Consider the following 27,752-nt stretch of genomic DNA (forward strand, 5'->3'; position numbering starts at 1 on the left):
CTGCGTTATAACCCTTGCTGTGCACCGGCATGTATACAGTTTTGGTCCCGGAGAGGGTGAATCCAAGGTCCATGAGATGGTTTACGACCACGTCCACTTGCTCTTGAAATACCCTTACCTCCGCCCGATGGTTTGCAGAGTTCTTCTTTGGCCGTCGGTACCTGGACTTCCTCCAGAGGGCTATGTCGTCCGCGTAGGCAGTGACTATGGTGTCATGTCTCACCCCCTCTCCCACCCCCGCTAGTAGCAGGGTGAAGAGTAGGGGGGCGACGACGGAGCCCTGGGGGACCCCCATGTCGATTTTGGCTTGCGAACTGATGATCCCTTTCCACCGAACCGCAATTGTTCTGCCGGCGAGAAACGACTTCACGAAGTTTAAGATTGCCGGGGAGACCCCTATGGACTTCAGCTTCAATAGGAGCTTTGTGTGCCAAACGGTGTCAAAAGCCTTGGAGATGTCCAGGAAACAAGTGTGAAGAATTCTTCTCTGCCTTCGGGCTCTCCGGATGTGTTCGGCGAGCTTCACGACGTGATCCGTTACGCTTCTACCCCTCCTGAACCCTGCTTGAAGCTTCGGGAGGCACTTGTTTGAGTCCACATGGTGGCTTAGGCGGTTCAGGATGATACGTTCGTAGACCTTTCCGACGTGGGAGGTGAGGGCCACGGGCCGGTGGTTTTCCACCAGGTTCCTCTGTTTTCCCGCCTTGGGAATGGGGACCACAATTGCATGTTTCCATGCCAGTGGTACCAAGCCTTCTCTCCAGCATTTGTTGTAGATCGCCAACAAGGATTGCTGGAGGGCGGGAGGGAGGTGTCGCAGAAGTGGGTACACAATTTTGTCTGCACCTGGGGATTTCTTGGTGGCCTTAATGGCCCTGAGAGCCCACTTCAGCTCGAAGAGCGAGAGGTCCGTGTGCTCCCCCTTGGGGGGAGAGGTCCACAAGGTCATCATGGGCTGCCCGGAAGTTGCGCTTCTCAACGGGGAGGCTAGCTGAGGAGCTCGCGCTGGCAAAGTGGTGGAGGAGCCCCTCTGCCTTATCCTCGGCTGTGCGCAACACCCTCCCATCGGGAGCCTTGAGGTCATCATCGGGGGGGCTGTAGTGACTCTTAATTTCCTTGAACCTCTTCCATGCTTCGGTGAGGTCCAGCTTGTCCTTCTTGACGTTTTTCCAGTAGTCCAGTTTTGCTTGAGCAATGGTCTTCTTGCACAGAGCTTTGGTCTGTTTCATTGCGATATGGGCGGACTCCGAGCCCTCCCTCCTGTACCGCTGATAGGCCAGTTTTTTCTTTTCAACAGCCTCCTTGCAGTTCTCCGTCCACCATGGATGGCCGCGTCTTCCGTGCTTACCGCCAGTCACTGGGATGGCTAGCCGGGCCGCCTCGAGCACAATGTCCGTGAAGAGGGTGTTTAATTCCTCTATCGGGCGGGTGAGCTCGAGTTTGAGGTGGGCGTCGGCTAGGTGGGCTTGAAAGGTCGTCCAGTCCGCTTTTCCCAGGTTGAAAGTTGATTGAGATGGCGGGGGGTGGGTAGTGGGGGTGAGGTGTAAGGTGACGGTGATGGGGAGGTGGTCGGAGGACAAAGGGTCGTCCTGGACCGCCCATTCCGTAATCCCCGCAATGTTTGGGGATGCGAAAGAGAGATCTAAGGCTGAGGTACCATGTTCTGGGCAGTCAGGTAGTCTAGTGTGTCTCCCATCGTTAAGAAGGACGATGTCAGCCGCGTCTAGTTGGGAGCATAATTCTGGTGAGGAGCGGGGGTATCCGTCCTCCCAAAGGGCGTCCCTTCTGTTGAAGTCACCTACCACGATCCAATTGTCCGGGAGGGTTCCCAGCCACTCGAATTTAAGCGACGTGGTTGGGTTGTAAAAGTTGAGTATGTGTACTGACCGGCCATCTTGTAAAGAAACGGAGGATACCACCCCGTAGCCTTCTTCTAGGGGGGAGCCTGGAAGTGACCCAGCACGGGCGGCCAGTCCTATGGAGACGTACGTGGCGGTTCGAACCTTGCCGGAGTCGTCGGTTGCGAAGAAGGGAGGGTAGTGATACCCTGGCAGGGTTGGCAACTGGTGGGGAGAGGTGTGGAGGGATTGTAGTGCAAGTACCTGATAGGAGCTTCCTGCAAGGTGCTGCACTAGGAGGTCTCGGGCGGTGTTAATCGCCCTGCAGTTCCATTGCATAATTTTAATTACCTCCATTATTTGTGATCTCTGAGATGGATTTTAGGATCACGAAGATCCCATCTAATAGCTTGGCTGCCTGTGGGTTGGACGGTGCCTGGTCCTGTTGTTGGTACTAATTGGTGGCCACGAGGTAATTCATGGTGCTGGCTGCGGGTGTGTCGTTGGGTGGGGGTGGGGAGGGTGACGAGGTGTGCTCGTGTGTGGTCTCGCTGCTTTTTGTATGCCTAGTGGTGCTGTCCCCATCATCTAGGGGGATGCCCTCATCCTCTTCCCTGGGGTGGGTAGGCATTGTGGATGGTTCTGCCTCTTTGTTTTTAGTTTTGGAAGCCTTGGATTTCCTCTTCCTGGGTCTGAGTTTCTTTCTTTCCTCGGTGGTCTTGCCGACTTCGGTGGGAGATGAAACGTCCAAGGAGACGGTGGTTGGGGTGGGAAGCCTTAGATTTGCCTCCTTTTTCGGGGTTTTTGAATTCTTGGGGGGAGCAGCGAAGTCTCTCTCTTTCGCCCATTCATCCTTTAAACGGGATTCCCAACGTTCCCTGGCGATGACCAAAGCCTCTGCGAAGGGGGTGTAGCGCTGGTTTTTCACTTCATGCGCTATTTTCCGGATGGCTACTTCCGGACAGTTGGGGTACGCTGCAGAGTGTTTGCCACAGCAGTTGACGCAGAATAGTTTACTTTCCTTACAGTCTTGCGTGGCGTGACCCTTACCACATCGAGCAACTTCTTTATATACACGTTGCTCTGGACCTGGCCGTGTTTATGTATATTGAACAAGACCCGACGTGTCTGTGGTGTGTGTGCGTTTGTCTGTACACCCTTGCACACAGTTGCAAATGTTCCTCCTCCCCTCCATTTTCATTTTATATTTTTGTCTAGACTCTCTGAACTCATGGAAAACTTATTGGCGGGTGCATTATTTCTATATCACTGATTTTCTTCATTATTGGCAAAAGCTGCAGATTCATTTGTATAGAATCGTATCCAGGGAATAAAATATCTGGAGACTGATGGCATTATTCGGTTCCTCTACACACGTGAGCGGTGACGTAGTCGCGTTCTTATTCGATTGGTTTTCTATCTTTTATTGAATCACATAATATCAAATAGACTTGTGGAGGAGAGAGATTTACACTTTTGTTTTAGGTGACGCCAAGCTATTTCTTTCAGTGATATGTATTCTCTTCAGTAGCTGAAGGGACAATAGTTCGCCATAACATTTCCTATTAGTTAGAGGGCACGATAGATAAGATGGGGGAGAGGGAGGGAAGGGGGAGTTAGGGGTTTAGTGTAAGGAAAGAATGAAATGGAAGGGAAGGAAGAGTTGTAATAGGTGTAGGGCAGACCCTATTGCTCGGTTATTTTTATAGTCTCCTGGACTTTTTATAAATTCATAATGGCGATAGTGTTTGTGAAGTTGAACTATTTTGAAGAAATCCCTCCATTATCATGGAAAAAAGTGAAAAAAGCATATGTATGTGTAAGAGGCTGTGTGAATGTAATGTATGCATTGCTGTGTCTTGTGTATGTATACATGCATGAATAAATATGATATGTACAGTATATATACTCGTATACATATACATTCACCCGCGTTTAGATACACACGTACAGATGTCGTGTTCCTTGATTACGAATAAATCTGAATAAGTGGTCGCTGTGGTCAAGATGGTTAGATCAACAAGAAACACAAATAAACGTATGTACATGTAATTATTACTCTCGAAATAGAGGTGGTGGTGAATGAGACTAATTGTTTCCTAAATATGTGACTTTTATTATTATGTTATATTGTTAATTTAAATTCAATATATATATAGTGAATGACTGATGTGTACGGGTGTGCGGTTGTGTGAGGCTGGACTAAACGACTTACTCAGGGAATCACTTCTTGAACTGATAGAAACGAACTTGACTCTGTGGTAATAGCCTTGAAACTGACTTGGCTTTTAACTTCTCAAGAGTACCATAGAAGACTGAAATTTACTCTGTCGCAGGCCAGCTGGACAACTGGAAATATTTTTTAGAAAATCGAGAATATAAGAAATAGGTTACTGTGGAGAAGTAATATGGGAACAAAGGGAGACAGATGTTGAATGTATGTTGAACACATTAAAGATCCTACTAGTAATGGAACCAACACAATGCATAGACAAAAATGCACCTATAACACATGACATCTCAGTGAAATGTAAGCTAAACGTCAATGACATGTCAGTGGCATGGCAGTGACATGTCACGGATCTCGTTTAACCTAAGCACATCTAACGTGGCATCACCTATCCTAGCCTCTCCTAGCCTCAGTTAACCTCACCGAACCTAACCTCACTTTACCTAAGAAGTGATTAATTCATATACAACTTCTCGTGTATGCACGTGGGAAGGAATTAGAAAAAAATATATAAATATCAAGGTCAGGTCGTCCACTTTTGCGGGATTGGTTTTTGTCGGAAAAAAATCTATTGGGAAATGAAAGAAAATGGTAGAAATGAATAATTTTACGACTAAATATTCTGGGGCTACCTACCTTCAGACGAGAGAAGGTGGGATGGTTTAAAAGTAGCGTTTAGAGCCCAGAAATATGTGGACATAACTGATTAGGGGAAGCTATTAGTCTGGGAACAAAGGAAGGCGAGAATCCTTAGGGGATTTTTTTTTTTTTTTTTGGGGGGGGGGAGAGTAAATATTTTTGAACACCGAATCATTGATCGATGGAATCATTTGAATGAGGGGAAGAATATTCATAAAATTTAAGACAATTCAATGTTAGGTTTGACTATTGGAAATCAAAAGACGTTACTCTAAGAGCATAACTGATGGAAATGGCCCAGCGCCAGCCAGAACGAAATTGCAAGTCCCTTTACACGCACAATGCCGTTCTTAGAGTAAGGAATTTAATAAGAATTTGAAAAACAGTCCAGCAGGAGCGCAACTACGTCACCACTCACGGGTGCACAGGAATAGAATGATGCCATTAGTCCCCAGATTTCTTATTTCTTCCTTGCAAAACTGTGCATGTAGTGTTGCAGCTTTCTCCATTTGTGAAAAGAATTAGAAATATACAAGTAATACATCAACCAATAAGCTTATCCTGAGTTCATGTACATGTCGAGACACATATGAAACGAAATTGAGGCGGAGGAACGTCTGCAACTGTTTTGCAAGCGCACACAGACAAACGCACGCACACACGACGATGCAGACACGTCCAGTCTTGTTGAGCGTAAACATAAACACGACCAGGTCCAGAGCAACGTGTATATAAAGGCACAGCATGAGTTGCTGGGCACAGTCGAGACCAGTTCACCGCGGAAGGAGTTGACGTCCAGCTTCATCAAAAGTGAACTACCAGTTCCAGCAACCCTGCAAAATCAAACGGCATTATCTGTTCCAGAAGAAGAACAAGCAGCTCTCAAAAACTCCAGTTTTAGAACTTTTCCTCAGGTGTGTTTTTCATTATGCATAGCCAACACTGTCGAATGACTGGCTATTTCTATTCAGTCAATATAATATTTTGACATTGTTAAGCAATAACTTCTCATTAATGATGAACCCAAGCGTGACAGGCTTTTATTTGACTTATCCTGACTCAATTATTTCTACAGAAACTATATTTTTACAACGATATGTGTATCTTGCACTTTAGATTCTACTTGGAATACTAAACACGTGTCTCCGATCTTTCCAGATAAAGGACACCCTACCCATATCGTTAGACGTCCACATCAGACAGCAGCTATGGTCAAGTTCGACAAAGAAAACCTGAGGACCTCGCCTCTTCTGCGGAGGGGATCTCCGCCCAAAGACATTCCAGGAGTCACGTCTCCCAAGCGCCCATTCTTGACCAATTCTCCATCCAAATACTCAACTTCTCACGTACTGAACTTTGCGAAGGTGTCCCTAGAAGGTAAACATTCCCAAGGAGCTTTCAGACTCCGAAAATGTTCTACTACAGTTCCTCGACCTGCCAAAGGTCCTCTTGTAGGTGTGACGCAAGAACAGAAGGTGTTGAGTTCATGCAGCCGAAGTCTTAATGTCACGAAGAAGTCGAGCGCGGGAGAACGCATCGTCGACTTCCTGTGCTTCAGTCATGACGTCCTGTTGCACCGAATCCTCCTCTCCTTCGATGGCGAGCTGGAGATCAAAGACCAGAGTTTCAACAGCCTCCGCACCGTCACGTCTGCTACGGGACAGTTCGACCTCCACGAGCCTCTCGTGCTCGAGGCCCACAAGTTCTACCGCATCTACCTCAAGTCCCGCTTCAGTAGAGTGGCTCCCAACAGAGGAACCTCGTGGCAGAATCACTTCGGGGACATGACGATGGAGTGGGGCCACTGCGCCATCTTGGGTGGGATGGACCTACTGATCTCTACTTAATGTATTAGTCTTGTATAGATATAAGAAAATAAATTATCTATTTTTTGTACATCCAGTATTCATGTCCATAAGTTTAACTCGCAAGAGTAATTCCAAAAAGTTAAGCTGACTGGAACATTCCCATAGAGTAGAAAACACCGTACACAATAACAAGACCAGTTGTATTTTAGTAGTAATGTCACAAAATATATCGTCCACTTCAAGGGCTACAAGAACCCCCACAATCCAAATCCAAAGAATGCAAAGGACTCATAATCCCAGCAAAAGGAATCTTTACGAACATATCAAGAAATCACTTATCAATGGAAAAAAAAAAAAATAATAAAAAATAAAACTCGTGGAAACCCTAGACAAGATAAGACATTTCGCCCTTCCCTTGAAGCCCTAATCTCACCATTTCACCTCCTCCCCCTCCTCCTCCTCCTCCTCCTCCTCTTCCCCCTCCTCCTCCTCCTCCGTCAACAGCGCAGAGAGCGCGATGAACAGGGTGGGCGGAGCGTGTTGACGGAAACCGCAGGCAAAAGTTGACGGAAAACGCCAGCAAAAGTTAAGTCAGATTTTGGGCTGGGGGCTTGTAGGCATGTGGGTAGATCAGTCTTTTCCAGTTTTCTCTACCTTTGAATCTTTAGGACATCACCCTAGGAACAATCCAAAACACGTTCTACGCAGCGAAACATCTTGAACAACTACTCAAACAAGTCACATGTCTTTAATGGCCAAGAACACATAAGATATTAGGAGAAATACGCAGAATAAAACCAGAGAAGAGTATTGACCCACTTCAAAGAATAAAAGCAACAAAAAATAAATAAAATGAAATAAAACTTCCATACCTTTAAATGCTCGACTATCGATGGGCTAGATAATACATCATCCCCATGCTAAAACCAAAGAAACAAACGAGTGTCATGTCGGCCCATTTCCCTTTTCCCTCACCATTTCCATAGTATTTAAAAGATTTATGCTCGACACGATAAATCGAAATAACTGTCAATATGGCCTCAATTACTCACAAGTCAAGTACAAAATATTCCAAATCAACTAACACTGCTGCTATCTATCCAGGAGTTCTTCTGCTTGCTGCCTGCTGGGATAATACACTCAAAATATGAACGTGTCATTTTAGGTAGTAAGGGATTTGTGATTAAAGTTAATTCGAGATTCTTCTTAATTACTAACCCCCCAGGGGTTCCGGAACACTGAAAATGAATTACATATATATACTTTTTCTCAATGCCATTCGTTTTGAAAAAAAATATATAAGGATTATAGAACAAATTAAAGTGGCTTCAACATGGGGTGTTAGTGATTATTGTGTTCTGTTATTGGTGAAATATTTTATGAAAAACATTCCGTTTTTTTTTTTTAGTTATTTCTTAACTTTGTCACTTGTAAATACATGTCATTGTTTACCATCTTTTTATTTCAATTGTATTTGAGTGTTTTCTTTTTCTTTTGAATGTGTGTTGACTGATGAAGAGGTTGGTGAAATCTTCTTTGTATCTTTTGGGGGGGTGTTACTTACAGACCTTGGAATGGTGTGTGATATATTTTGCTGCCTCAACACCGAATTAGAACTGGTTCTTATTAGAATAGGAGATTTATTTGTCTATTTCTTTGGCATGCTCCGCCCATATTACCTTTTAGTGATTTTTTTTTCTGCGTGAGTTGAAGGCAAGAATATGCATACCGAGTGTATGAAAAATAAATATTTTATTTCCTTATATATACACCTAAAACACCTATCCATATACACTTAAAGATTAAGTAGAGATCAGTAGGTCCATGCCGCCCAAGATGGCGCAGTGGCCCCACTCCATCGTCATGTCCCCGAAGTGACTCTGCCACGAGGTTCCTCTGTTGGGAGCCACTCTGCTGAAGCGGGACTTGAGGTAGATGCGGTAGAACTTGTGGGACTCAAGCACGAGAGGCTCGTGGAGATCGAACTGTCCCGTGGCAGACGTGACGTTGCGCAGGGTGTTGAAACTCTGGTCTTTGATCTCCAGCTCGCCGTCGAAGGAGAGGAGGATTCGGTGCAACAGGACGTCGTGACTAAAGGACAGGAAGTCGACGATGCGTTCTCCTGTGATCGTCTTCTTCTCGACATTAATACTTCGATTGATTGAACTGAAAACCTTCTGTTCTTCTGTCACACCTACAAGAGGAACTTTGGCGGATCGAGGGAGTGTAGTAGAACATTTTCGGAGTTTGAAAGTTCCTGGAGAATGTTTACCTTCTAGGGACACCTTCGCAAAGTTCAGGACGTGAGATGTTGAATATTTGGATGGAGAATTGGCCAAAAAGGGGCGTTTGGACGACGTGACTCCTGGAATGTCTTTAGGAGGAGACCCCCTTCGCAGAATGGGGGAGGTCCTCAAGTTTTCTTTGTCGAACTTGACCATAGCTGCTTTCTGATGTGGACGTCTGATGATCTGGATAGTGTGTCCTTTCCCTGAAAAAATAGGGGACAAAAGATTAGTATTTCAAAAAGAATTTAAGATGCAAAATATATATGGTATGATCAGACTATCGTTTTTATGAAAGTCTTTGCATCAGAGCAAGTACAATGAAAGCCTGTCACGATTGGATTCACCATCAATAAACAGTTATCGTTTACCAATGTCTTTTTATGATATTGCACGAACATAGCCAACCATTCGACAGTGTTGGCCGTATGTAATCAAAAACACACCTGCACAAAAGTTCTAAAACTGCAGTTCTTAAGAGCTGTTTATTCTGCTGGGGCTGCTAATGCTGAATATGTTGGAAGGATTGCTGGAACTGGCAGTTCTGTCTTGATGAAGCTGGATATCTACTCTCTCCGTGGTGGACTGGACTTGACTGTGCCCAAGAGCTCATTCAGCGTCTTTATATACTCGTTGCTCTGGACCTGGACGCGTTTATGTTTACCCACAACAAGACTGGACGTGTCTGGATGATGGTGTGCGTGCGTTTATCTGTGTGCCCTTACACACAGTTGCAGACGCTCCTCCTCCCCCAGTTTCATTTCACATAATTATGTGCCTATACATGTTTCTGAACTCTTTACAAACTTAATGTTGAATACATCGCTACTATATCTCTGATTCTCTTTACTAATGACGAAAGCTGCAAAACTGTTTGTACAGTATTGCAGCTGAGAAACAAGGAATCTGGAGACTGATGGCATCATTCTATTCATGTGCAGACGCGAGTGGTGACGTAGTTGCGTTGTTGTTGCTTTTTTTCTCAGTTATTGAATCACATACTTCTAAACCAGTAGTGTGTGTGTGTGTGTGTGTGTGTGTGTGTGTGTGTGTGTGTGTGTGTGTGTGTGCATGAGTGTGTATCAGTATATTTACGTAAATATAAAGACCTATGTTTAGTATGGAAGAAAGGTAGATATATTGTCAGTGTCCAGTTATTTATCATTTCCATTTGTATATTAATTTATGGTTCAAAACTGAACTATATTGTGGAGGCTTTACCTGGAATTAGTTCATGTTTACAGAAATATGTGTTTGTACTTTAAACACCCTTTTCAATGAGTTTCCACGACTTTGTGATCCCCTTCCGTCCCAGGTTCCGTTCTGTCCAGTCCCTTCCGTGACTCAAACAAAGTCTTTAAGTCGCCTCTGTTTCCCTCTCCCTTCGTTCCTGACGATGTCGGGTCCTTTGCCCCTAGTCTCTCCTCGTACGGTTTGTTCGCAAGATTGGGAGCCATCTTGCTCGCTGCTCTTGTGTTGTCTTGATCCTCTTTTTATGTTTCCTCTTGCCGAGAGACCCTATCGCCGCTGCGTAATCCTAATCTAGGACGGAATAGATACTAACCAGAGTTTTGATTTCAATATGTAATGAAATTTGAATGAACATGATGAAATTTTCGTTCACCTTCTTTCAGACTCCCACTGATTTTAAATGTGAATGAGTCGAGAAGAATAGATACTGATTTGACCCTTATGAAAAAAGAAAAAAAAAATCAATCTTTTATTTTTCTTCTTGCCTCCAAGTGATCTTACTCCTGGGAGCCAAATTGCGGCCCTTTAAGTATTGAAAAACAGCCTGCATAAACCCGTAGATAGAAAATTATGCTTAATATTGCCAGACGATTTCGTTCAGTCAGGATACTCCCTCCGTCACTGAAAGGCTGAACAATTATCCTTTTTGATACTGAATGAAAATATAAAGAAATACGCTCTTTCTTTATTTTCATCGGATGTCGTCAATTTCAAGCGATATATGCATGTACTGTATAACATTAACAATGAAAACAAAAGCTATAACAACAACAAGAATCACGTTCTCAAGGAATAACATAGATTCAATCTGTGTCACACTCAAACTCGGTAACCACGAAGGCCCTTCAAGGGCGACCCTGCGACGCAAGGTCGGAGAGTCTTCAAGAAAGAACGCAAAGATATTCACGGACGACTTGACCTCGAACACGAATCATCATCCACCAAGGAAAGAGTTCTTCTTCTTCCTTGAGAGAGGAAAAGGGCAACAGTGAAAAAAATGGAAAATGTAGTTCCTGCAACGTGAAAGATTGGAAAGGACTGAAGAGCAACTTGCAAGGCGAAGGATCAGGAACCTCTCGCAAACTTGATGTCCCCGCGGGGCTTCGAGGTCACTTGAAAGTCCCTCGAGACGTTCCAGAGGCTTCCAGGGTTCAAGCCCAGCGAGACCCCGAGCCGAAGGGTGGTTCACCCGCAAATGTTGTGGACGCGCACTCACTCCCGCAAGATGGATAGAGAGTTGGGAAAATAGCCGGAAGGAAATAAAAACATAGAGGAGCCTTCCGCGAGTTTGATGGACGATCTCTGGAGAGGACCCACAGGCCACGAGGACCGGTGCTTCCGAACTCATAGGTCGACAGACTCGAAGTCAGGGTCCCACTATTCGATTAAAACGTAAAATAAAATCAGGATATGGAAAAAAAATCATGAAGTAGAAGAGAGAGAGCAAAGGAAATAACATGAAGAACATGGCAGGAAGAGCTACTTGGTGCTCTAATGAAGTCCTCACTGATCTGCACCAACTACGACATAGCAAGGAAAATCCTTTGCCACGGAATGGATCTATTATTTGCCTTAGTACCCAACGAGAGGGCACCAGCGCGGTGCCGCGCCGCGCCGCTAGGGATAAACAAATGACAAAGGAGGCGGAAGGAAAACTTCCAGACAAAGTAAAGAAAACGGACCCATTGACCTGAAAGCAGGAAAGGGCTCAATGATACAGGATGTATTTAGTGCGATTATATTATCTAACGTCCTTCCTTCGACCAAAACAAAGCTGCCACCATCACGACTTCCCATGCGCTTTATCATCTCGAAACGTAGAAACAGGAACTAGCCCGCCGTGGCTGACCCTTGTTGAAAACAAGTGAAGCTCCCGAGCCACAGCATCCTCGTAGTAACACTGTCAAATATTCATCATGCTCTCGGTAAGTTTGATCAGTAACGTGTCCTGTTGTAGGCTTAGCAGGGACTTCGATCCTTCTCGACCTGAAACCCCTCGGAAGTGATGACTCCCAAAATGTGTTCTGCATCGGGGATAACGGGCGTATGAGAGAACCTGCGAGATATTTAAATGCGGGAGTCGCACATTTACATCTAGTCCAATTATCTCAAGCCTCACGTACTATTATGTAGACTTCATTATTGCATATGTACAACAGGGAAATTCCTGATTAAAAATAGAATATTGAGTTTATAAAATGTGAGTGCTGGGTATATAAATTTTGAAAATATTATTATAGAAATTAAGTTTGAAAATAGTACACACTTTGGAAATGTATGCAAATTTGACATATTACTTAAATCAATTTATTTTTTATTTATAAGATAAGAACCTTTAAAAATATTAATAATTTTTATTTAAATAACTAAGCTGCATTGTACAGGAGGATATTTCCAGTCCTCATTCTACAATTTCTAACTCAGCGTCTTCATGATTGTAGCATCAACAAAACGGACGTTTTCAAGTTTTCGTTAACATGTGCTGCTTTGTAGTGGTGGGTAGCTACCGGTGAAATTACCGATTTTATCGGCAACAAACTTAATGATAGCTTACCGATATAAATTCTGCTACCGGTAAAGCTTCGTTAACCGATAACTCGATAAGCTATACCATAACACTCACAGACCGATAAGCACGTCTCGGCTTGGTGGTACCGAGTGACGGTGGTGACGGGCCCAGTGCCCCGCTAATTTTAGCGGTTAAACTTTTATCATTAAGCAAGTATGTACCGCTAAGGTCTCGGTAAGTTTTTATAATTAAAATCGTTTTTTCGGCACTCTTTTTAATTTCTCAATAGAATTAATGTTATTTCTGTGATCAGCATACGAAACTACACACACACACACACACACACACACACACCTGCAGCAGATCCGAGGTGAATACACACACAGCTCTCTTCCTGGAGTGAAATAGATGTCGATCACGAGTCCAACACGTGATCCAAAGACCAAGGTGACCAAAGTGAATCACACACACACACACACACACCTGTCCAGGGCTGAAATAATTTCAGTATCGCTGTGCTCCGAGTCGTTACTCCAACTCTCGTGGGCGGGGAGTTGGGGGGGAGGTGCGTGCAAGGTCACAGCATTACCCATAGATCGGTCATGCGAGTTCTGAGCTCTTCCGAGAGGGAAATAGCTGTCGATTATATATATATATATATATATATATATATATATATATATGGGTCTTCTTTTGGCGACACGCGGAATTTTTTTTTTTATGAAACTTTCACAATTGATACAGTTTTGTATGCTGATCACAGAAATAACTTTAATTCTATTGATAGATTAAAAAAGGTGCCGAAAAACGGCTTTAATGGTAAAATAAATGACCGAGACCTTAGCGGTACATACTTGCTTAATGATAAAAGTTTAACCGGTAAAATTAGCGGGGCACTGGGCCCGTCACCACCGTCACTCGGTACCACCAAGCCGAGACGTGCTTACCGATCTCTGAATGTTATGGTATAGCTTATCGAGTTATCGGTTAACGAAGCTTTAACGGTAGCAGAATGTTTGCCGGTAAGCCATCGTTAAGGTTGTTACCGATAAAACCTGTAACTTTACCGGTAGCTGCCTACCACTACCACCTCCAAACATGAACCCAGACGCGAACGAAAATGAATACACCACACCCACCCTCAGACACCCTCCATTCACTCACTCGCGCGGTAGATAGCATACTATAGTAGCACCAATTAAAGTATGACCTTTTCCCTTTACAATGACATAACAATAAAAACAATATGTAAAATAGAACCAGAGATATAGCTTATTAAATGACAAAAACATTGATTTTTCGAACTCGACTCGAACTTGTGACGTCACTACTACCTCACGAGTCTTTTACCGGTAAACTGTCGGTAATTTCGGTAACTGTATTGTTGTTCACCAATAATTTCGATATTGAAATTAGCGGTATTTGCCCAGCACTACTGCTTTGTATCAAAAGTAATATTTTCTGTAAATAGATATATGAAGAAATGGGTAGCTGTTATGGACGTAGTTGTGATATTGCTTATGGAAAATAAATAAAAGTAGCGGATGTTCTTGCGAAACCTTGTAGTTGATTTGTGGTCGTCATGAAGACGCTGATTTAGAAATTGTAGAATGAGGGCTGGAAATATTCTCTTGTACATTGTAGCTTAGTAATTTAAATAAAATTATTTAACATTTTGAATGGTTCTTCTTATTTTGTAAATAAAAAAGAAATTGATGTAAATCATATGTCAAATTTGCATACATTTACAAAGGTTGTAATATTTTCAAACTTAAATTTTATAATATTATTTTGAGTCCATTTAAGTTCGACGATAAATCTTTCAATATCCATGTCATATTTGTTACCCAGAAGTTTCCTGCTATCCAAACACGTTGATAGTGCTTAGTACTAGGTAAATACCCATAATTTCAATATCTTCGCCATCGGAAATAGCGGTGATGGGATCACGACAAAATAAAACTTTGTTGCCTTCCGGAGAATATTCCAACCTCTCACCCTGAAAGCCAAGAGTTCGGCTTGCTTATATCTAAATGAACGATTTAATATTTATAAATGAAGGATTCAAGATTTAAGATTTTGACTTTGCCTTACACGTTGGATCCATACTGTCTTTTATTTGACCTACTATCTCATCACCAAACTTATTGTCACCCGCTGTCACATGTTTCTTGGAGGCTCTAGCACGGTGAAGTTTTGACTTTGATGTATTGAACTCATAACAGACGATAAGTTGAAATAGTTGATATGATTGGATTTTGACTTGCCATTTATAATTGTCGTGCAGAGGAAGTCATGCGAAATGTGATGTTTGTGTTCTCGTCAAGCCATGGGAGTAGCAAAAGTCAGGTGACATCAATTTTTTGCCTTCCATGCTGTAAGAAGCTGGACACACGAGACAAAATAATTATAGGAATATCAATTTTAATGATGGTCACTCGCTTTACAACTAAATTACTACACAGAGCATTTTTAATCAGGCGTATAAAATACTCTTTCCGGGATTTGAGTGTCTACTCACCGCAGATGCAGCAAAATAAATACACCAACGGCTTTTTTACCCTTACAAGGGAGGTAGCCGAAAAAAAAGGGCATAAAACCCACTCCCACCCATTCCATTCCCACATATTCCACTCCCATCCAACCCCTCCTTCTCTCATATCTTGGCTCCTTCTGGATGACAGGTCACCCATGCATATCGGCCACTGCCCTGGGTCAGAAGCAATGCAGGAAGACACAGCACATCAACAGCAAGGCCGCTTCATTTAATCGGCGAACCCCCGTGTCCATCTCCAGGTCAAGTTAGGATGTACCTGGATATAAGTTCTTTTTTTCCCACACAAATGTTAGGTAAGGCAAGATTAGGTAGGATGGGGTTAGGCAAGCTAAGGTAATATAGATAAGGTGGGGTTAAATGAGGTGACATGTCACTGCGGTGCCACTGACGTGTCGTTGACTTTTCACTTGCGTTTCATTTATATGTCACTGACATGTCACTAACATATCATGTCTTGCAAGCGTATGTTCGTCTATGCATCCTGTTGGTTCCTTTACTCGTAGGATCTCTACGTTGTCATGACTGTGCTGAACACATCTGCACTCAACAATACTTACCTCCGTCTCCCATTCCCCCCATCTTACTTCTCCACAGTTGAAGTGGCCTATTTCTTATATTCTCGGTTTTCTAAGGAACGGTAACAGTTGCTCAGCTGTGTTCCTATTTATCAGTATTCTGTTGTGTGTGTCTGTGTGCGGGTGAATATAGAGTATATACATCTCACATTTATGCACACATGTACACATACACATGACACAGCAATTCATGCATTACATTCACACAGGTTCTTACAGACATACATCTGCTTTTCCACTTTTTTTTCGCGATGGAGGGATTTTCTCAAAATAGTCAAACTTCACAACCACTATCGCCAATATGAATTCATAAGAAATGTTATGGCGAACTATTGTCCCTTCAGCTACTGAAGAGAATACACATAACTGAAAGAAATAGCTTGGCGTCACCTACAACAAAAGTGTAAATCTCTCTCCTCCACAAGCCTATTTGATATTATGTGATTCAATAAAAGATAGAAAAACAATCGAACAAGAACGCGACTACGTCACCGCTCACGTGTGTAGAGGAACCGAATGATGCCATCAGTCTCCAGATATCTTATTCCCTGGACACAATTCTGTACAAACGAATTTGCAGCTTTTGCCAATAATGAAGAAAATCAGTGATGTAGGAATAATGCACCCGCCAATAAGTTTTTCATGAGGTCAGATAGTCTAGACAAAAATATAAAATGAAAATGGAGAGGAGGAGGAGGAACATTTGCAACTGTGTGCAAGGGTGTACAGACAAACGCACACACACCACAGACACGTCGAGTCTTGTTGAGTATACATAAACACGGCCAGGTCCAGAGCAACGTGCATATAAAGACGTTGCATGAACATTTGGGCACAGTCGACTCGAGTCCAGCACGGAAAGAGTTGATTCTCAGTACCATCAAGTCAGAATTGCCATTCAGAGCAGCCCCATCAGGACAATCAGCGGTCACAGCAGAATAACCAGCTCTCAACAATACCAGCATTAGAACTGTTGTGCAGGTGTGTTTTCCATAATGTTCAACAAAGAAAAATTGTTGGCTATTGGTTTAAAATTAATAGCATATATTGACTTTAAGCAATAACCGTTCATTGACTGTGTTTAATCTTGACAAGCTTTCATTTTATTTGCCTTGCTCCTAAGATGTTTAAAGAAACGAACTTTTGACCACAAACATATGCATCTTACACTTAAGATTCTACTTTGAATACTAAATATCTATCACCTATCCTTCCAGGGAAACGACACCTTATCCAGATCGTCAGACATCCACATCAGATAGCAGCTATGGTTAAGTTCGACAAAGAAAACTTGAGGACCTCGCCTGTTCTGCGGAGGGGATCTCCTCCCAAAGACATTCCAGGAGTCACGTCTCCCAAGCGCCCATTCTTCACCAATTCTCCATCCAAATACTCAACATCTCACGTCCTGAACTTTGCCAAGGTGTCTCTGGAAGGTAAACATACCCCAGGAACTTTCAGACTCCGAAAATATTCTACTACAATCCCTCGACCCGCCAAAGTTCCTCTTGTAGGTGTGACAGAAGAACAAAATGTTTTCAGTTCGTGCAACCGAAGTCTTAATGTCACGAAGAAGTCGAGCGCGGGAGAACGCATCGTCGACTTCCTGTGCTTCAGTCACGACGTCCTGTTGCACCGAATCCTCCTCTCCTTCGACGGCGAGCTGGAGATCAAAGACCAGAGTTTCAACACCCTACGCACAGTCACGTCTGCCACGGGACAGTTCGACCTCCACGATCCCCTCGTGCTCGAGGCCCACAAGTTCTACCGCATCTACCTCAAGTCCCGCTTCAGCAGAGTGGCTCCCAAGAGAGGAACCTCGTGGCAGAGTCACTTCGGGGACATGACGATGGAGTGGGGCCACTGCGCCATCTTGGGCGGCATGGACCTACTGATCTCTACTTAATGTTTAAGTGTATATGGATAGGTATAAGGAAATAAATTGTTTATTTTTGTACACCTAGTATGCATGCCCTTACGTTAACTCTCACAGAAGAACATACAACACTGACCACAACATACCCATGGGAAGCAAATCACGCGCTAAGAATTGAGGTAACAGCATGACGAATAGTGGCAGGATATGTTCTCTAGTGACGAAAAAACACTGGAAGATATAATTATGGAAACCAAAGACAACGGGAGATATTTGGCACAAGAATGTAGCACATCCAAGAGTATCAACCAAACAGCCCACCATCTTTCCCCAGGGCAGTCCCTATTTATTTTGAAATTAGTATGCATCTCATTACAATATTCCGAAGAGAATGGGGTGCGAAGGGACGAAAGTGAATTCAAGGGAAGCAGAAAGGAGATTCAGAAGTATGGATGGGGGTTGCGATGGTGGGTAGTGAGAATTGAGGAGGTGAGGTGGAAAGCAGGGGTTGAAAGGAAGCTGCCAGATAGGGCTGTTAAGGTATTACTGGGATGGTTCAGGCTTATGGATAGAATGAATGAAGACTGACTAAGAAAAAAAAAGAAAAAAAAGGCAGAGGTGGATGGAGCGAACTTGAGGGAAAGACCGAGGATGTTCCAGAGATGGACAGATGTCATCGTTCTTGTACTGTTTACTTTGTTCGATGACATTTCTATTTTGGGAAATTACTCCGCCGGGGGTCGAGGGGTGGGGACAATTTCATGGGGGGGGGGATAATTCCCTGGAGGGGGGGAGCGTGTAAAATGTCGCCTCGGGATGGGGGTGTGACATCCCCCCCAGCCTCCCCCATTTCGAACCTTTCTCATCCTCTCCCCTTCCCACCCCTGAATTCTCATTTTTTTTAATGACCTCCCCGTTTACCCCTATAACCCCCCTCCCCCCTAACCCTTATTGCCTTCTCTCAACCTCATAGTGCTAATGAAAGTACAGAACCCTGTTGTGCTTTACCCCCATCCCACTACACACACGCAAATCTATTTAGCTTATGTTATTAGGATATTCTTGCTCAAGTGGGCGCGCCAGTCGATCTATTATTGGGGACAGAACCAACTTCTGGGAAGAAAATTGTTCCCAATTTTAGGTATTGTCTTGTTTGTTTTATTCTATTTTGTTTTAATTGAGCTTTTTTTTATTTCATTTTTATTTAGTTTTATATTATTTTATTTTATCTTGTTTTATTCTATTTAATCTAATTGTATTTTCAAGTGTTACCAAAGCGTATTAGTTTCCCCCGACTTTGTCCAGACCTTTATCCTCCTCCTCTTCGCTCACTCTGATGCCTCCTCCCGGCCTCTCCTCTTCACGTGACTAATACATCTCCGAAGCGTGGGTAAAAGAACTTCTAGAGATGCAGTACAGGGAACAAGTGACGTCAGTGCGATCGTAGCATCAATAAAACGGACGTTTTCAAGTTTTCGCTAACATGTGGTGCTTTGTATCAAAAGTAATATTTTCTGTAAATAGATATATGAAGAAATGGGTAGCTGATATGGACGTAGTTGTGATATTGCTTATGGAAATTAAATAAAAGCGGATGTTCTTGCGAAACCTTGTAAGAGTTGGTTTGTGGCCGTCACGAAGACGCTGATTTAGAAATTGTAGAATGAGGGTTGGAAATATCCTCTTGTACAATGCAGCTTAGCAATTTAAATAAAAATCTAAATGTTTTGAATTTGTTCTTCATACTTTATAAATAAAAAAAGAAATTGATGTAAGTAATGTATCAAATTTGCATACATTTCCAAAGATTGTATTATTTAAAAAAAAAATTCTATAATTTCTTTTTTGAGGCTATACTTTTGAGTTAATTTCCATCTTGTCGCTACAATTCATATTTTTAAGCAGGCACAGTCCTGAAATGCAAGTTTGATAATGATCATAGAATTTCAATGGTTAGATTTTGCAACCGGCATAATCGAATTTCTGCGAATCCTGCGTTTTACATTACCCGCAGGGTCTTCCATACGCCGGTTATCCCCAATGCAGAACACATTTGGGAGTCATCACTTTCGAGGGGTTTGAGGTCGAGAAGGAACGTAGTCCCTGCTAAAAGAACACGTCACTGATGAGACTTACCGAGAGCCTGATGAACATTTGACAGCGTTACTACGAGGATGCTGTGGATTGGGAACTTCAGTCGTTGTTTTTCAACAACGCAGTGGCTACGACGAGTCTTAAGAAGAGTTCTCAGGCTATTCTTACGACATGGTTGATAGCAAGGTCTAAATATATATTCTTAGATCTTGGTTGATAGCACCCTCTATCGTTAACTTTTGAAGTATTTTTTTTTCTGCTTATTTTTATTTTTATTCTATTTTCTTTATTTTTTCGTTTCTTCTCTTTCTGTTCTTCTTCTTTCTTTTTCTATTCTTCTTCGCTTTTTCTTTTCCAAATCGTCTTCATCTTTTCTTTTTATCCTTCTTTACTCTTTCATGGGCTGCTATGTAGAGACCATTATATTGTCAGACACGAAAACCTAAGCGTGTGTATAAAATTAAAGCTATCCCTTAAAGAAAATATGTTTTATTTCTAAAAATAAACATTTCTAAAATAAATCATATAAAACATTCATTTGAATAAAAGTAATATGTAATTTTTTTAAATAGATTGCTATATTAAGTAATACTATTAATGTTTTTTGTGTAATACTGTATTAAAATTGACATACCCCACTTTTCCCAGACGTAACTATACCCCCCTTTTTCATGAATAATAAAAAGCGAGCATAGGCACACATCAATATTCAAAACTTAGAGTTACGATGAAAAAAAGAATAGGTTTAAGTTATTAGATTTAAGGTTAGATTTAAGTTTTTGCCTTAACCAACACACACACACACATACACACCTCCTCCCGCCTTCGTCTGGGCGACATGGGCTCTACCCTCCCTCCCCGTATTTGCCGACGTAGGAAATAAATACCTGCGTGCCGGAAGCCCGGCAGCCTATCTCTCTCTCTCTCTCTCTTCCTTCCGTCATTTCTATCTGTTCTTCCCCTTCCCCCCCATCTCCCTCTCTCCGTGGTGCCATCATATAATATTGATGTAGTGTCAAGTGTAATGCGGAGGCATTTCACCTCTCCCGAAAGGGAAGGTTTTGCTCTCATCACCACCGTCGATGTATGCGTGATAGGATTACAATCTATTTTGAGGAGGCGATTTATATGCTTCTACTAATTTCGATTGTACCAAAGTGTGATGTATAAAACGGTTTAGAGAATGGTTATGTGTGTCTGAATACTACACGATGTTCATGGAGATACTTTTAAAAAGTTATGTTGAACTTTTCCATCATTTGATATAAACCATTGGGACACACACAGACACACAATTATATATATATATATATATATATATATATATATATATATATATATATATATATATATATACACCTTGACTCGATGGCGCAGTGCTATAACGGTCCGAGTTCGAATCCCGCCCAGTTGAAATAATTTCAGTATCGCTGCGCTGCCAGTCGTTAAACTTAACTCTCGTGGGCGGGGAGTTGGGTATGTGTGTGCGTGTAAGGTCACAACATTACCCATAAATCGTTCATATATGAGCTCTGAGCTCTCTTCCGGAAGGGAAATGGCTATCGGTGACGAGCCCAACACGTTATCCAAGACCATGGTGAATCACACAGACACACACACACACACATATATATATATATTAAATCAGATATTGTAAAATGAGTAATATATAACAAGTATGGATGTTTTTTATTGCCTTTATCCTTTGAAGCGGGTCAGTAATCTTCTAGTTTTATTCTGCGTGTTTTTTAATATCTTATGTGGTTTTGGCCATTAGAGGCGTGTGACTTGTTATAGAGTAGTAGTTGTTAAAGATGTTTCGTTGGTTAGAGTGTGTTTTGGACTGTGCAGTTTATATGGTTTCATTATCATAATTCCTAGAATAGAAGGAGTGACAAATTGCAAGACGATTCTTCACCATGCCCATTGTTACGGATGTGAAAATTGGCTTCTAACTACGAAAACGGAAAGCAGAGTGCAAGCTGTCGAAATGTGGGTCCTCAAATTGATAAACAGGAGTTACAAAAGGGGACAGGTTTCGAAATAAAAGAATAAGGGATGAATTAAACATCGATAGCATACTTTTGGTTTGGGCATTTCATGAGGATGGAGCAGTATTGAATCCCCCCCAAAAAACGGTATATGTGGAAGTCTAGCACCAAAGACGTACCGTATATTCAGGCCGCAGAAATGATGGGAACAAAAGACAGACGAGGCACTTCGCCAAAGGAATTCTTCCTAGGATGATGTCCTTCTAAAGATTCAAAGGGAGAGAGGTACCCGGAAAAGACTGATCAACTGACATGCCCACAAGCCTTCTACGAGATGGGTGAAAAGGTGAGATTAGGGCTTCATCGGAAGGTGATAGGTAGTATGAGTGCTTGTTTTGGTTGGCCTTCATATTTGGGCGAAATGTCTAATATTGTCTAGCATTTTCACGTGTTTTATTTCCCCCCCCCCCCGTTGATAACTAAGTTCTTGATTTGTTGGTACATTTTCTTTTTGCCGGGATTATGTGTTCTTTGCATTCTTTGGATTTGGGTTTGGTGGTTGTTGCAGCCCTTGAAGCGGACGATATATTTTGTGACGCTAATATTGGAGTAGAACTAGTAATATTATATTGTAGGACGTTTTCTATTCTATGGGTATGTTTCAGTCAGCTTAACTTTTTGTAATTATTCCTGCGAGTCAAACTAATGGATATGAATACTGAATGTACAAAAAATAAATAATTTATTTTCTTATATCTATCTATTTACACCTGAAACATTAAATAGAGATCAGTAGGTCCATGCCGCCCAAGATGGCACAGTGGCCCCACTCCATCGTCATATCCCCGAAGTGACTCTGCCACGAGGTTCCTCTGTTGGGAGCCACTCTGCTGAAGCGGGACTTGAGGTAGATGCGGTAGAACTTGTGGGCCTCGAGCACGAGGGGCTGGTGGAGGTCGAACTGTCCCGTAGCAGACGTGACGGTGCGGAGGCTGTTGGAACTCTGGTCTTTGATCTCCAGCTCGCCGTCGAAGGAGAGGAGGATTCGGTGCAACAGGACGTCATGACTAAAGGACAGGAAGTCGACAATGCGCTCTCCTGTGATCGTCTTCTTCGCGACATTAAGACTTCGGCTGCACGAACTGAAAACATTCTGTTCTTCTGTCACACCTACAAGAGGAACTTTGGCAGATCGAGGGACTGTAGAACATTTTCGGAGTCTGAAAGTTCCTTGAGAATGTTTACCTTCCAGAGACAACTTCGCAAAGTTCAGGACGTGAGAAGTTGAGTATTTGGATGGAGAATTGGCCAAAAAGGGGCTCTTGGGAATGTCTTTGGGAGGAGACCCCCTCCGCAGAAGAGGCGAGGTCCTCAAGTTTTCTTTGTCGAACTTGACCATAGCTGTTAACTAATGTGGACGTCTAACGATATGGGTAGGTGTGTCCTTTATCTGGAAAGATAGGAGACACGTGTTTAGTATTCCAAGTAGAATCTAAAGTGCAAGATGCACATATTGTTGTAAAAATATAGTTTCTGTAGACACCATTTAACCACGTGATGTAAAGTAAAAGCCTGTCACGATTGGGCTCATCATTAATGAGAAGTTGTCACTCAACAATGCCAAAATATGATATTGACTGAATAGTGTTGGCCATGCGTTTTCAAACACACCTGAGGAAAAGTTCTAAAACTGAAGTCTTTGAGAGCTGGTTGTTCTGCTGGAACAGCTAATGCCGTTTGTTTTTACAGGGTTGCTGGAACTGGCAGTTCACTTCTGATGAAGCTGGAAGTAAACTCCTTCCGTGGTGGACTGTACTCGACTGTGCCCAACAGCTCATGCTGTGCCTTTATATACACGTTGCTCTGGACCTGGCCGTGTTTATGTTTACGCTCAACAAGACTGGACGTGTCTGCATCGTCGTGTGTGCGTGCGTTTGTCTGTATGCGCTCGCAAACAGTTGCAGACGTTCCTCCGCCTCAATTTCATTTCATATGTGTCTCGATATGTATGTGAACTCAGGATAAGCTTATTGGCGGATGCATTGCTTATATATTTCTAATTCTTTTCTCAAATGACGAAAGCTGCAACACTATTTGCACACTATTGCATGGAAGAAATAAGAAATCTGGGGACTAATGGCATCATTCTGTTCCTTTGCACCCGTGAGTGGTGACGTAGTTGCGTTCCTGCTGGACTGTTTTTTCAAATTCTTATTAGACTCCTTACTCTAAAACCGGCATTATGCGTGTAGAGTGAGGGGGACTTGCACTTTAGTTCTGGCTGGCGCTGCGCCATTTCCATCAGCTATGCTGGTAGAGTCCCGTCATTCCATTTCTAGGGGTAAACCCTGACAATGAATTGTCTCATATGAATACTCTTCCCTCATTCAAACCATTCCATCGATCAATAATACTGTGTTGAAAAAAAGTCCCCCCCCCAAAAAAAAAAAAAAAAAAATCTAAGGATTCTCGCCTTCCTTAGTTCTCACACTAACAGCTACCCTTAATCAGTTATGTCGACACATTTCAGGGCTCTACGAGTAAACTCTACTTTTAAATCATCTCGCTTTCTTCTTTACTCTGATAGTAGGTAGCCCCAGAATATTTAGTCTCTCTTCACATGAGCACCGTTCGTAAAACTATTCATTCATGCCATTTTCTTTCATTTTTCAATATTTTTTTCGACAAAAACCGATCCCGTAAAAGTGGATGACCTGACCTTGATATTCTTAATACTTTTTCTGATTCCTTCCCACACGCATACACGAGAAGTACTATATCAATTAATCAACGTGTTAGGTAAAGTGAGGTTAGGTTAGGTGAGGCTAGGATAGGTGATGCCAGGCTAGATGTGGTTAAGTTAAACGAGATCCGTGACATGTCACTGCCATGCCACTGCCATGCCACTGACATGTCATTGACGTTTCGCTTACATTTCACTGAGATGTCATGTATTACAGGTGCGTGTTCGTCTATCCATTGTGTTGGTTCCTTTATCATAGGATCTTTAATGTATTCAACATACATTCAACAATTACATCTGTCTCCCTTTCCTCCCATATTACTTCTCCACAGTTAAAGTAGCCTATTCCTTATATTCTCGATTTTCTAAGGATTATTTCCGGTTGTCCAGCTGGCCTGCAACAGAGTAAATGTCAGTCTTCTATGGTACTCTTGAGAAGTTAAAAGTCAAGTCAGTTTCAAGGCTATTACCACAGAGTCAAGTTCAGTTCTATCAGTTCAAGAAGTGATTCCGTGAGTAAGATCTGCACCTTTTAAGTCTTTTAGTCCAGCCTCCCACAACCGCACACCCGTACACATCACAGTCATTCACTATATTATTTGAATTTAGATTAATTAATATAAAATGATAAAAGACACATATTTAGGAAACATTAGTCTCATTCACACCACCTCTATTTCGAGAGTGATAATTACATGTACATACGTTTGTTCGTGTTCCTTGTTGATCTTGACTTCAGCTACCACTTACTTATATATATTCGTAATCAAGGAACACGACATCTGTACGTGTGTATCTAAACGCGGGTGAATGTATATGTATACGAGTATATATACTGCACATATCACATTTATTCATACATGTATACATACACGTGACACAGCAATGTATACATTACATTCACACAGCTTCTTACACATACATATGCTTTTCCACTTTTTTCCATGATAATGGAAGGATTTCTTCAAAATAGTCAAACTTCACAACCACTATCGCCAATATAAATTCATAGGAAATGTTATGGCGAACTATTGTCCGTTCAGCCACTGAAGAGAATACATATAACTGATGTAAATAGCTTGTCGTCAGCTAAAACAAAAGTGTAAATCTCTCTCCTCCACAAGCCTATTTGATATTATGTGATTCAATAAAAGATAGAAAAACAATCGAACAAGAACGCGACTACGTCACCGCTCACGTGTGTAGAGGAACCGAATGATGCCATCAGTCTCCAGATATCTTATTTCCTGGACACAAATTTCTACAAATAGATTTGCACCTTTTGCCAGTAATAAAGAGAATCGATCATGTAGAAAAAATGCACCCGCCAATAAGTTTTCCATGAGTTCAGAGAGTCTAGACAAAAATATAAAATGAAAATGGAGGGGAGGAGGAACATTTGCAACTGTGTGCAAGGGTGTACAGACAAACGCACACACACCACAGACACGTCGAGTCTTGTTGAGTATACATAAACACGGCCAGGTCCAGAGCAACGTGCATATAAAGACGTTGCATGAGCTTTCGGGCACAGTCGACTCGAGTCCAGCACGGAAAGAGTTGATACTCAGTTCCATCAAGTCAGAATTGCCATTCAGGGCAGCCCCGTCAAGACAATCGGCAGTAGCGGTCACAGCAGAATAACCAGTTCTCAACAATACCAGCATTAGAATTGTTGTGCAGGTGTGTTTTCCATAATGTTCAACAAAGAGAAATGGTTGGGTATTGGTTTAAAATTAATAGCATATATTGACTTTAAGCGATAACCGTTCATTGACTGTTTAATCTTGACAAGCTTTCATTTTATTTACTTTGCTCCTAAGAAGTTTAAAGAAACGAACTTTTGACCACAAACATATGCATCTTACACTTAAGATTCTACTTTGAATACTAAATATCTATCACCTATCCTTCCAGGGAAACGACACATTATCCAGATCGTCAGACATCCACATCAGATAGCAGCTATGGTTAAGTTCGACAAAGAAAACCCGAGGACCTCGCCTCTTCTGCGGATGGGATCTCCTCCCAAAGACATTCCAGGAGTCACGTCTCCCAAGCGCCCATTCCTGACCAATTCTCCATCCAAATACTCAACTTCTCACGCACTAAACTTTGCGAAGGTGTCCCTAGAATGTAAACATTCCCAAGGAGCTTTCAGACTCCGAAAATGTTCTACTACAGTTCCTCGACCTGCCAAAGTTCCTCTTGTAGGTGTGACGCAAGAACAGAAGGCTTTGAGTTCATGCAACCGAAGTCCTAATGTCACGAAGAAGTCGAGCGCGGGAGAACGCATCGTCGACTTCCTGTGCTTCAGTCACGACGTCTTGTTGCACCGAATCCTCCTCTCCTTCGACGGTGAGCTGGAGATCAAAGACCAGAGCTTCAACAGCCTCCGCACCGTCACGTCTGCCACGGGACAGTTCGACCTCCACCAGGCCCTCGTGCTCGAGTCCCACAAGTTCTACCGCATCTACCTCAAGTCCCGCTTCAGTAGAGTGGCTCCCAACAGAGGAACCTCGTGGCAGAGTCACTTCGGGGACATGACGATGGAGTGGGGCCACTGTGCCATCTTGGGCGGCATGGACCTACTGATCTCTACTTAGTGTTTAAGTGTATATGGATAGGTATAAGGAAATAAATTATTTATTTTTGTACACCTACTATGCATACCCTTACGTTTAACCCTCTCGGAAGAAAATACAACACTGATCACAACACATCCATAGAATAGAAAACAACCAAATGGATTGTAACAAGGACCAATTCAATTCTGTGCTAAGGCAGCAAAATATACCAAACGCCATTCCAAGGGATGTAAGAAACACATACCCAAAGGGTATTGAAAGCTCTACAATAGACGATTGATTACAACTGACCTCAATGTTTCATCGGAAATATATTCAAAGAATTGGGGATGCAAATCACGCGCTAAGAATTAAAGTAAAATGCCGCGAACAGTGGCTTGATACGTTTACTAGTGACGAAAAAAGACCTGAAGATATAATTATGGAAACCATACACAACGGAAGATATTTCGCACAAGAATGGAGCACAACCAAAAGCATCACTCAAACAGCCCACCATCTTTCCCATGGGCAGTGACTATTCTGTAATCAGTATGCATATCCATACAAGAAGTGAACATACTGGAAGTGAACATTAAGGGAGAGCGACTGGAGGAAGTGGATAGTTTTAGATACTTGGGTGCAAGTGTAGTAGGAAAAGGTGGAGTGAAGGTGGAGGTAGAATGTAGATTGAGAGAAGCGAGTAAATGCCTTGGTGGTTTAAAGAGTGTAATGAGGAATAGACATTTGGGAATGGATGCGAAGAGGAGACTGTATGAAGGAGTGATT

At 42.5% G+C, this 27,752-nt stretch overlaps 5 protein-coding genes across 5 annotated transcripts; 3 read left to right on the top strand and 2 right to left on the bottom strand.

Annotated features, from left to right (window-relative positions):
- The first annotated feature begins 5,479 nt into the window (after positions 1-5,479).
- Positions 5,480-6,939, top strand: LOC143025288 (uncharacterized). The gene is made up of 2 exons (XM_076184759.1): positions 5,480-5,621; positions 5,866-6,939. Exon 2 carries the CDS (start codon positions 5,916-5,918, stop codon positions 6,552-6,554), a length of 639 nt encoding a protein of 212 aa, XP_076040874.1. The 5' UTR covers positions 5,480-5,621; positions 5,866-5,915; the 3' UTR covers positions 6,555-6,939.
- Positions 6,940-8,304: 1,365 nt separating this feature from the next.
- LOC143025290 (uncharacterized) lies at positions 8,305-9,385 on the bottom strand. The gene is made up of 2 exons (XM_076184762.1): positions 9,247-9,385; positions 8,305-9,006 (listed from the first exon to the last, which is right to left on the bottom strand). Exon 2 carries the CDS (start codon positions 8,954-8,956, stop codon positions 8,318-8,320), a length of 639 nt encoding a protein of 212 aa, XP_076040877.1. The 5' UTR covers positions 8,957-9,006; positions 9,247-9,385; the 3' UTR covers positions 8,305-8,317.
- A 7,149-nt stretch (positions 9,386-16,534) lies between these two features.
- On the top strand, positions 16,535-17,598 carry LOC143025289 (uncharacterized). The gene is made up of 2 exons (XM_076184761.1): positions 16,535-16,673; positions 16,910-17,598. The coding sequence occupies exon 2, from the start codon at positions 16,960-16,962 to the stop codon at positions 17,596-17,598; it is 639 nt and encodes a 212-aa protein (XP_076040876.1). The 5' UTR covers positions 16,535-16,673; positions 16,910-16,959.
- A 4,833-nt stretch (positions 17,599-22,431) lies between these two features.
- On the bottom strand, positions 22,432-23,463 carry LOC143025856 (uncharacterized). Its single transcript, XM_076185868.1, has 2 exons — positions 23,325-23,463; positions 22,432-23,103 (listed from the first exon to the last, which is right to left on the bottom strand). The coding sequence occupies exon 2, from the start codon at positions 23,050-23,052 to the stop codon at positions 22,432-22,434; it is 621 nt and encodes a 206-aa protein (XP_076041983.1). The 5' UTR covers positions 23,053-23,103; positions 23,325-23,463.
- Positions 23,464-25,940: 2,477 nt separating this feature from the next.
- LOC143025857 (uncharacterized) lies at positions 25,941-27,002 on the top strand. Its single transcript, XM_076185869.1, has 2 exons — positions 25,941-26,079; positions 26,314-27,002. Exon 2 carries the CDS (start codon positions 26,364-26,366, stop codon positions 27,000-27,002), a length of 639 nt encoding a protein of 212 aa, XP_076041984.1. The 5' UTR covers positions 25,941-26,079; positions 26,314-26,363.
- The last annotated feature ends 750 nt before the right edge of the window (positions 27,003-27,752 follow it).

The sequence above is a fragment of the Oratosquilla oratoria genome, chromosome 5 (assembly GCF_046742065.1).
Source record: "Oratosquilla oratoria isolate Oo_2021 chromosome 5, ASM4674206v1, whole genome shotgun sequence".
Classification (NCBI taxonomy): domain Eukaryota; kingdom Metazoa; phylum Arthropoda; class Malacostraca; order Stomatopoda; family Squillidae; genus Oratosquilla; species Oratosquilla oratoria.

Excerpts from the sequence above, each read along its gene's own strand:
- LOC143025288 (XM_076184759.1), top strand. The coding sequence starts at position 5,916 with ATGGTCAAGTTCGACAAAGAAAACCTGAGGACCTCGCCTCTTCTGCGG.
- LOC143025290 (XM_076184762.1), bottom strand. The coding sequence starts at position 8,956 with ATGGTCAAGTTCGACAAAGAAAACTTGAGGACCTCCCCCATTCTGCGA.
- LOC143025856 (XM_076185868.1), bottom strand. The coding sequence starts at position 23,052 with ATGGTCAAGTTCGACAAAGAAAACTTGAGGACCTCGCCTCTTCTGCGG.
- LOC143025857 (XM_076185869.1), top strand. The coding sequence starts at position 26,364 with ATGGTTAAGTTCGACAAAGAAAACCCGAGGACCTCGCCTCTTCTGCGG.
- LOC143025289 (XM_076184761.1), top strand. The coding sequence starts at position 16,960 with ATGGTTAAGTTCGACAAAGAAAACTTGAGGACCTCGCCTGTTCTGCGG.